Below are 10599 nucleotides of genomic sequence, written 5' to 3' on the forward strand. Positions count from 1 at the left end.
TCAGATCCTTCGGGAAATCTTGTCCGCAACCACGACTGGGTTGTGCTTGGCGATCTGCTCCTGGCCGGCGGTCTTGTAGTCGAATCCGCAGTCGTGCTTCTCCGAGTAGCGGTGGACACTGCAGAAGGTGCCCTCGCAGCGGCATCGGAACCCCAGCAGGCCCACCTTCTTGCGGCACGTCGCGCACCGGTTCGCCGACACCGGCGGCTGCTTCACGGACGTCACGGAGGGGTCAACTGCGGCGGCGGCGGAGGAGGCGGCCGCACCATCAGAGGACGGGACGGCGACGATCATCCTGGCCTTCTTCACCGGAGGCCCGGTCGAGGTGGCCATGGTGTTGGCGGTGTGGGTGACGTGGTCCAGGTAGCACTTGGAGCACATGTTGCCGGTGGCGGCGGCGCCGAAGAAGCCGCAGCCGTTGGCGCACATGCCGGCCGTCTCCTCCTTGTCGGGGCACTTGCGCTTCTGCGTCGTCGCCGATGCGTCCATCGCCGCTACGTACGTAGTCCGCGAACACTTCCGCCGGTCTGTATTGGGTCGCCGGGACGTGCGTGATCTTGGTGCGATCGAGCGGTCGAGCTTACGGAGGGGGCGGGGCCGTTTGGTTGCGTTTGATGGGCTGGGTTGTGCGTCGGGGTAGAAACCTTATAACGGTGGCTCGAAGACGGACGCGCGTCGGTCAGACAGGGTAGCAACCAAACAGCCTCCTGGTAGGAGTGGCATCCGCATCTGTGCCCAAGACGGCCACCGAAACACGTCCGGCTTGCGGTGTCACCACTGCTAAACGGAAACCGAGCGTCTGTTACACGCAAAAGGCAAAGACGAGTTAGCGGCGGCCGTTCCACGTCGCTACCCATTCTAAAACTACGTGTATGTGTAAGAGCATCTACGGACAGACTTTTTCAACCTGACCGGGCATACGGTCCAGTCAGTGCCGATTATAAAACCATGACTTAGCCATTCTTTTAAAACCGCCCACAGATGTATGCAGACGTTTGGGACCTGCATCCTTCAAACCCAACCTACATCTCGGGTGAGTATGAGAAGGCTTGGACGCGCCCGAGCGCATCTGCCATGTCAGACCGGCCCATCCTAGCTCACTCGGACCTCACATAAATCCTCATCTGGACGAATCCTAGACGACAGTCAAACCCCTCGCTGGCTTGCTCCACTCCACTTCTCTTCGTCCCCATCCACTCCCCTTTCAAGCCATGTCAAATGACGGCAGCGGCGGATCCGGTGTCGACGACGGCCAGGAGTCAATGCTGTGTGACGCGGAGCCGGATGACATGGAGGAGCTCGCAGTGCGCATCGCCCTGCACCACTCGCGGCTTGACCTGGGAGGTAGTGGAAGCTCCGGCTCCGTGTCGCCCGGTGACGCAGTGCAGACAGCAGGAGGGCCTGTCGCGTCTACGAAGCCGCGCCCCTCCCGGTCCGTCGCCCACCACGTCTCTATTCGCCTTCTCTAGCTGCTCAGGAAGGCATCCCTGGCCACCGCTTGGTCCTAGTGGCCGCGTCGGCGTGGACGCCGGAATCCGAGGCTCGGGTCGCATGCCGTGAGCGGCAATGGGCAAGGGAGGGTCGCGGGGGAGGCGTTGTTCTCCCACCGGACCTGCACGCGCTGGTTGATGCGGAGGACCAGCTCCACACAACGATCCTCCACGTGATGGCTCCGCCGCAATAACCTATGTAGTCCACACAACGCACAAAACGATCATGGACACGGATGCGACGATGGATATAGTTTAGTCTGGTCGTGCGGGAAGGGGCTATTCTATTCGTATGATTGTTCTGAGGAAAATATGGGAATAAAAAGACGTTTAAGAACTCAATCTTACAAAGGAGAAACATAATGTGAAATGAAAGTTTTTTTTTTGTCAAACTGTAGAAGAAACATATAATTTTTACTTCAAATTGCATAAAAAAGTATTTTTTTTGGGAGAGGGGGGGTCATCCTCCTGCTTCCAAGACATGTCGGGCATATCAACACTCAAATGGTTCATGCACCTCCCGAGACACCGATCACCTTTTCCTCAACTATCTGAAAAGCAATGCATATTAGGCTCTAGCTGGACATTACATCGCCCTCCCGCTTCCAAGACCTATGAAGCATATCAGCACCGTCAAACATCGACGACTCCATTAGGCATGAGGTCCTCCTTTCCATACTTTGGAAGATTTAGGACTCGAGAAGTGTTGCAATTTTCCGAAACTCTAGCCATCCTAGTTCGTTCACCATTAGAAACTCCAGCCATCCTAGTTCGGTCACCATTCATTGTAGTGTAGGATAACGCAGCAGAAAACAAAAAATTTCTGACCTACGCACTAGCCCAGGACCACTATGGAGACTGCATACATGGTTTGATCTTTTTCGTTACCGACTCGTAGCGCAGCGGAAGTAGAGTCGATGACGAACGGCGGTGCAGACCCCGCAACTAGGATTTACAACCTCCCAACCACGAGGATGTATACCCTCATCCGCCCCACGGACAGCCCTCCGGGAGGCGGTCGGACAGTCCCTCAGACTGTGTCGCGGACAGCCCTTCGGGAGGACCCTCAAAACTCGGACGGCACTCGGACAGCCCTTCGGGAGGACTCACAGAACTCGGACTGTCACTTGGACAGCCCTTCGGGAGGCACTCTCAAAACAGCCCCTCGGGCAAAAGGATCGAAACTACGACCTCTCTACGGGGTTGCCACACATACGGTGTCATCTATCCGGCAGGGCTTCGCCGTCCAGAACTAGTTCCCACCGGAACCCAGACAGCCTTTCGGCTCTACGGAACTATTTCGCTGGGAGGGAGAGAGAAGCCAGATCATGCATGGCACTTGTATGTGAGAAAGAGTGAGTGTGGAGAGTGCCTCTCCACCTCTATTTATAGGAAAACCAAAGAGGTAGGGGACACATGAAAAACCCAAAAATGCCCACACTTTATGTCACACATAAAGGGCATAAAGGGCATAAAGGGATGACAAGTGGAGCCCCATGGAGGAGCTGTACCCTCCAACATCCCACCTTCATGGGGCCCCCAAAGGGGGTTCCCTGATCCCCAAGTCCTTCTAGAAGCCTTTTGGGAAAAGCCCCAAAAGGTGGCTTTCCATAAATATCCCAAAAAGCACTTTCACTATTCACGACGACATTTTTCAGCGTCCGTTCGAATTGAAAATATTTATGTGGCTTAGAACATTTCCAGTACCCACTAAAATAATTTTCAACGCGTTCCGAAACAATTCCGGATTAGTGATTTTTATCTGCGAAAAGCATCTGAAGTGGTTCCGGCAGCTCCGGAGCATATCCAGCTTTTATCCCGGAAAATTCTAGAAAGTTTCCAGAATGACTCTGGCACCCTCCAAGAATTATCAGGCAGGTGCCGAAACCAATTTGACTTAGTAGTATATCCCGAAACAACTTTTCGGTTTCACCGAAACTCATTCGATGACCTCTCTCTGCAGAACTTTTCCGCTTTCCGAACCTTTCCGGTGTCCGAAACTTTTTCAGTGTTTTTCTCTCAAACTCCCTGTCTAGTATTCAGCAGATAGATGACCCTTAAGCGTGTGACCCTATAGGTTCGGTGAAGTATAGACATGACCTGGAACCCCTTCCGATCAATGATCAACATCGGAGCCATGGACACCCATATTGACCCCTATACCCACACGAATAAATATTCGAGTGAACCTCCAGTTGCAGTGAGCTATTCCTGTTGCTTCGCGATATGTCACAAACACCCGAGGTGAGATTTCTTGCATCCCCGTGGACGAACAATTTGTCCACCATGCAAGTTACCTCGTTACCGGTTTTGTTCTCTTTTCTCGTTTCCGTGTTCCGGTATCCCAGTGATCAAATCACACTGTGTCTGGCCAGACGATGATGGATACCGTAATACCGAGAGGGCCCGAGAATATCTCTCCATCGTCGGAGGAGCAAATCCCAATCTTGAGCTATCAAGTTACTTGACACACTTTTCCATGAACCCGTAAGCCGCCGTAATAGCCACCCATTTACGGATGACATTTAACAAACCCCAAAGTTCATGAAGCAAGCATGAAGAAACTCAATACTCTCATGGTCTAAGGAATCATGCAAACGTTAACCATCTCTGTGTTATGTACCATTAACTTGTGACGAATGAATCTCATAGCATAACATCAATCCGGGTCGATTCAAGACAAATGTTCTCTTAACATTGTGCCCTCAAAGTTGCTGGCATAGACATGCCCATGATCAGGAAAACAGAACCATCATGCAACACTTGAGCTAGTCTTAGATGCCAGACTAGGAATACTTCTTACCGTTTATTATTCCACACGTGCATATGAGTCTTCCTCCGAGCCTCTGCACCACTCGCGGCTTGACCTGGGAGGTAGCGGAAGCTCAGGCTCCGTGACGTCGTTCCCTGTCGCCCGGCGACGCAGTGCGGACGACGGGAAGGGCCCGTCGTGTCTACGGAGCCGCGCCCCTCCCGGTCCGTCTCCCCGCCACATCTCTATTCGCCTTCTCTACATGCTCAGGAAGGCATCCCTAGCCACCGCTTGGTCCTAGTGGCCGCGTCGGCGCGGACGCCCGAATCCGAGGCTCCGGTCGCATGCCGTGAGCAGCAACGGGCAAGGGAGGGTCGCGGGGGAGGCGTTGTCCTCCCACCGGACCTGCGCGCCGGTTGATCCGGAGGACCAGCTCCTCGCTACGATCCTCCATGCGGTGGCTCCGCCGCAATAACCTCAAAGCCGCCCGTCTTGCGATTGAGCACTCGAAGCGTGAGTCAAAGGTAGATGTGGCATCCAAAGCGAAGGCTGCCCTAATGGCGAAGGCGTAGGATTGCCGGCGTTATGTCCTCCTCTGATGACTCCGACCTCTTCGACGACTCTCACAACTCCTATTCTGATGACAATGACCCTCCCGCCACCGATGCCTACATGGAGGGGTACAGCCACACCGACGACCGCAAGGGGAACGAACCGGCGATGAAATGGTGATTTCCTCTACCCTTCTCGGCCCTCCTTTAGTTTTTAAGTTATTTTTGTGTCCATCCGACAATGATCTGTGTATTTTTATTCGGTGAACTGTGATGTTTATGCCCGTATGCAATTTCATTCTTTATGTCCGTTTGTTGTTTTGTTTGGTATGATCAGCTACGTAGTTTCATTCATATTGCATGGCTAGCATAAATTTGCAGGGCGGATTTGAGATGCACGGATGTGGATGTGAACATTTTTAAGTGTTAATTGATCACTGTTCACGAACACATTTGGGCGTGTCCACGGACGTATAGGTATAGGGTTGGATTAGCTACGTCCCTGCTGTAGATGCTTTAAGTCGACTGAAATTTGCTTTTGCGTAAGACAATTTTGACCAGGGGTTGGATGCTCATCCAACGATCAAACTAAACTGCAGTACAAACGAAAATTGACTTGCAGAAAATTATGTGTTCAATCGATTTTTGACAATCTAGCTCTATCGGCCCTTTGACTCAAAACATAAACCCACAACAAAGTTGGGCCGGGTGGGACAGAAGCTAAGCGAACATGCGCCCGTTAACCCGCTAAACGCACAAAGACAAATAAGAATGGAAATGAAATAACCCAAATACGATCGGAACAGAAAAGAATGCCAAGGGCTCCACATCGTCCGTATCGGGCGACACGGCCATCGCCAGCGTTGGTCTCTACTCCGGCTCTTTCTTCCCTCGTCGTCGGGCAAAAGCCCGGTGTACACGGCGGCACAGGGCTCCTCCTCTCCCGGTGTCCACACAACGCACGAAACAATCATGGACACATATGCACAGATGGATATAGTTCATTCCGGTCGTGCAAGAAGGGGCTATTAGATTTGTACGATTTTTCTGAGGAAAATATGGGAATAAAAAGACGTATAAGAACTCAATGTTACAATGGAGAAACATAATGTGAAATGAAAGCTTTTTTGTCAAACTGCAGGAAAAAACATATACTTTTTACTTCAAATTGCATAAAAAAGTATTTTTTGGGGGAGAGGAGGGGGGGGGGGGGGGGGGAGCGGGGACACCCAAGTGCCATGTGTGGTTTCCAAAAATGGTTCATGCACCTCCCAAGATACCATTCACCTCTTCCTCTACTCTCCGAAAGCAACGCGGATTTGGCTCCAGCTAGACATTACGGCACCCTCCTGCCTCCAAGACCCGTCGGGCATATCAACACTCAAACGGTTCATGCACCTCTCGAGACACCGATCACCTCTTCCTCAACTATCTGAAAAGCAATGCGGATTAGGCTCTAGCTGGACATCACATCACCCTCCCGCTTCCAAGACCTGTCAAGCATACCAACACCGTCAAACATCGACGACTCCATTAGGCATGACGTCCTCCTTTCCATACTTTGGAAGATTTAGGACTCGAGAAGTGTTGCAAATTTCCGAAACTCCAGCCATCCTAGTTCGGTCACCATTAGAAATGTTCATTCGAATTTTGATTTATGGATGCATCGGTTAAAAAACCGATTGATAAGGTTGCGCCCTCTTATGGTGACACTACCACTCTTCACACATTAGTTAACCAAAAAGATGTGGACTTTATTTCAAATTGCATACAAAATAGCCTATGGGAGAGGGAAAAATACGGCATCAAATCCTTGTGAATTGAACACCCAATGCCATATTTATGTTATTTTAATATTGAAATTTACTTTTTAGCAAGTATTTTATTCCCGTGCAAATTTTACCAAGTTTCTCCTTGTCCCTGTGACACTTTTTCATAAGTTATTTTTGTGCTTGTGACATTTTTTACGGATCCAAAACATCATTGCATATTTTACCAAAAAAAGGAAAAGGGTCAGAGGGGGGGGGGGGCTTTATCACCTAATTTTCATTCCATTACCAATTTTGGCCAAAGGACCATGTTACAAATGAACGTGACTCATATTCTTATATTCTCCCAATATGAGCTCAAAAAAAATCCCAATACATTTTTTTCTAGATGCCTATAATACATTGATAAATGATAATGTATGAAACTGTAACTCTTTTGTTGCGGGGAATCAAACTGTAGCTCTTGATTAAATCTGACACAACGTGGCAAAAACATATAAATATGTAGAGAGAGAAAAGTGTCATAAGGCAGTTGAATTCTACGGGGAAACTGAGCCGGGAGCCCACACTAGTACAAAACAGGGCTTTCGTCACAGGGCAATATTCACATTAGTCCCGGTTCAGTCACGAACCGGGACTAATGTGAGCATTGGTCCCGGTTCGTGCGGCTAAGGCATTAGTCCCGGTTCATCTGGGCCCTTTAGTCCCGGTTGGTGCCACGAACCGGGACTAAAGGGTGCGATGCCCATTAGTACCGGTTCATGGCACCAACCGGGACTAAAGGTTAGTCCTTTAGTCCCGGTTGGTGCCACCAACCGGTACTAATGGGCTTTGAGGCATTAGTACCGGTTCATCGCACGAACCGGTACTAAAGGGCCCATCAAACTCTACCGCCCCCTCCCCCCGTGGACCGCCTTTTCAGTTTTAGAAAAAACAAAAGAAAATGATGGAAATGTCAAAAAAATAAAAAAAATAAGTTTCCCATGTGATATGTGGTCTAGTTGTTGGGAAAATTAACAAATATATATTTCGACTTTATTTGCAAAATCTCTCTAGAATTTCTTAAAATGGGCATAACTTTTGCATAAAAGTTTTTTATATGAAAAATCATCTACTCGAAAAGTTACATCCGAATTTAATCGTGGGAACCCCATTAAACATTTTCAAAATCCTCAAAAACCTAACAGAAAAAAAGATACGGGGCTTTTAAGATCTGGAGAGGCAAAAAAATTCGAAAAATTTCAAATTGTGGTCAAACAATGGTCAAACTAATTATTCTAGAATATTAGTGTTACTAAATAATTATTTCAGTTTTTTTGAATTTTGGTCAAATCTGGTCAAACAGTGGTCAAACAGTGGTCAAACAATGGTCAAACTAATTATTCCAGAAATATTAGTGCTACTAAATAATTATTGTTTTTTAAAACAATAGTTTCAAACTCAAACAGTGAAATGTGTCACTTCATGCTCAAGCTAAATTCCTGAGGGTTAATAGAATTGACATCTTACTATTGTCAGGAAAACAACAAGTGCAGACTTGGAAACGAGGGAGAATAGAACCCGGAAGCTAAGCGTGCTCAGGCTGGAGTAGTGAGAGGATGGGTGACCGTCCGGGAAGTTAGATGATTTGGAATGATGAGGGGTGATTAAAGATTTGAGGATAAATTGAGCAGTGATGAGAGGTGGTGATTAGAGATTAGAGGTTAAAATAATTCAGAAATTTGAAAATAAAAAAAAATTCGCAAAATTTTTTTTCAAAAAAAAAATATATCATAAAATTTCCTTTAGTCCCGGAGCTCCAGGCTGCGTCCACGTGGACGGTCTTTAGTCCCGGTTCGTGTAAGAACCGGGACTACAGGGAAGGCATTAGTAACGACCCTTTAATCCCGGTTCAAAAACCGGGACTAAAGGCCCTTACCAACCGGGACAAAAGCCCCCTTTTCTACTAGTGCCAAGTACTGGCCCGAATTGCGTAATGGTACAATGTACTCTCAAGATTTTATTCGCACGGTCGCAGCGGCTACACCAGTTGAACGATAGTGGATCAGTGGACGTTGACGGCGAGCTTCATGCCGTCCTGGCAGTGGCCCTCAATGCCGCAGATGAAGAACCACTGCCCGGCCTGCGTCAGCGACACCGTGTCGTCGCCGGTGGTCCGCGTCGGCGCGTTGCTCGGCACGGTGCACGCCGCGAAGCTCTGCGCGTCCACCAACACCACGTTGTGCTCGGCCTCACCCAACGAGTAGAGAAACTCTGCACGCACGGACGAAAATGGATCAACTCAATGTACCAACGCCGATCGTGCATGCAAGGTTGGTGCCCCGAGACGAGACGTACCGAGGGTGTCGCCGACTCTGAACTTCTTGCCGCTGGCCCAGGCGCGGTAGTCGATCCCGATGTCCCACCCGGAGTCGTCGCCGACTGTGTACGACGCCGCCGAAGCCGTCGCCGGGAGCAAGGCGGCCACGGCGACGACGACGGCCATGGCGGCGAGCGCGACCTTAGGAGAGGCCATTACAGTAGGCGACGGGGAGGCGTGCACAAGTAAGGTGGTTCGATCGGTATGTTGGAGGTTGCGTTGAGCGTTGTGTGTGTGTTTGTGTATCGGCTTCGTGGTGCGTGTACATATAGTGGTAGCTTTGGGAGCCGGTGACTTTGGCTGGTTTGGAACATGACAAGCCGTTCACGGTGTGATCGATGCAGAACTAAAGCACGTACGTACAGCCAACGATGCGCAACTGGCCGCGCAAGCTGGGCTTTCGGTGGCAAGGAAGGAGTGGGCAGGGGAATTCCTGTGTTTTTTACGGCCGGACGAGATAACATTGGTTTCGTCCTCCTTTTCTCAAACATGGGCCAAAGTTTGGCCGCATTTTATTGATTAAAAAGAAAGTTTAGAATTACAACTCTCACCCGACGGCGCAAATAAATGCTAGGAATTACCCTCGTAGCATGATCAACCTCAAGTGTTTGGCCCCGGCAATGCCCCAAAATGACGTCTCGCGCTTGATGATGGCGGATATCGTCGTTGGCAAAAGGTGTAGATGTTTCGAAAGACTCGAGCATTTCTCCCGTTTCAGACATCTCAAGACGTGAGAATCACCAAGGATGCAACAACCTTCCTTCGTTGGGCGTTGATGTGGATCACAGCAGACCACCATTGAGCCAGACTTTGGAAGTTTGGCCAATCATCGAAGGACATGTCATGGATGCCAAGCCAATCTCTGACCATAGCCCAGATGCGCTCAGAGTACAGAGTTTGTTTTTGGGTTCCCCGAAGCCCCTAATGGATTGGATCGTTTCTGCGGCCATCTCCGAAACTCTTTTGCAAAGTTGGCATTGACCACAGTTATGACATCCCCTTGTTGCAAGCGGTCAATGGTCCAAATATTGTTTTGCAGGATTAGCCAGCCAAATAATTTGATATTCGGCGGCGCCGAATTGCTCCAGACCGCCGCCTTCAAGGTTGAGGGAAGGGGGTTGGGGGTCCTCGAATTGCTTTTTATTTGCAGTGCCAGACGAGTAAGTTCTAGAAGGGCTCACATGCGAGGTTATAGAATCAGGCACGCCCTGGCTTAGGTGCACCTCGAGGAGAAGATCCCAAAGGGAACAGAATTTTAGCAGGTGATTAGCATTAAGCCCGGCCCGGAAGAAGTATCAACCTTGGTAAGCCACTCGTCGGGCCTTATTGACAAAGCCACTCTTGATCTTGGAGAACTCAAAAATTGAGGGGCTATATCCTTTGGCTTTGCACCATCGAGCCATGGGCCATGCCAAACTTGGTTTTCATCCCATCCTCAACATTAATGGTGATGCATTTGTACAAAAAGTCCATGTCCTCGGCGTCGCACGGAGTTCCCATGCCAACCCAAGCCCTCGAGGGGTCTGTCCACTCTAACCATGGCCACCGCAGCCGAAGCACTCTCGGAATATTTTTGATGTTGAGGATTCCACATCCCCCAGGAGCAGTCGGCTGGCAAACGATGTCCCATCTCACTCTACCCTTCCCTCCCAAGACCTTGTTTGTTTCCACCGAAAGA

General features: G+C 49.7%; 2 protein-coding genes across 2 annotated transcripts; both read right to left on the reverse strand.

Moving 5' to 3' along the window:
* On the reverse strand, positions 1 to 1069 carry LOC109779603 (zinc finger A20 and AN1 domain-containing stress-associated protein 7-like). The gene is made up of 2 exons (XM_020338242.3): positions 1027 to 1069; positions 1 to 494 (listed from the first exon to the last, which is right to left on the reverse strand). Exons 1-2 carry the CDS (start codon positions 1067 to 1069, stop codon positions 1 to 3), a joined length of 537 nt encoding a protein of 178 aa, XP_020193831.2.
* Positions 1070 to 8606: 7537 nt separating this feature from the next.
* On the reverse strand, positions 8607 to 9077 carry LOC109779601 (basic blue protein-like). The gene is made up of 2 exons (XM_020338241.1): positions 8900 to 9077; positions 8607 to 8815 (listed from the first exon to the last, which is right to left on the reverse strand). Exons 1-2 carry the CDS (start codon positions 9075 to 9077, stop codon positions 8607 to 8609), a joined length of 387 nt encoding a protein of 128 aa, XP_020193830.1.
* Positions 9078 to 10599: the final 1522 nt, after the last annotated feature.

Source organism: Aegilops tauschii, chromosome 5, assembly GCF_002575655.3.
Source record: "Aegilops tauschii subsp. strangulata cultivar AL8/78 chromosome 5, Aet v6.0, whole genome shotgun sequence".
NCBI lineage: Eukaryota > Viridiplantae > Streptophyta > Magnoliopsida > Poales > Poaceae > Aegilops > Aegilops tauschii.

Coding starts and splice junctions, on each gene's coding strand:
- LOC109779601 (XM_020338241.1), bottom strand. CDS start 9,077: ATGGCCTCTCCTAAGGTCGCGCTCGCCGCCATGGCCGTCGTCGTCGCC. Junction 8,816..8,899: donor CAGAGTCGGCGACACCCTCG/GTACGTCTCGTC, acceptor CCGTGCGTGCAG/AGTTTCTCTACTCGTTGGGT.
- LOC109779603 (XM_020338242.3), bottom strand. CDS start 1,069: ATGCGCTCGGGCGCGTCCAAGCCTTCTCATACTCACCCGAGAT. Junction 495..1,026: donor TTCTCATACTCACCCGAGAT/GTAGGTTGGGTT, acceptor CTACGTACGTAG/CGGCGATGGACGCATCGGCG.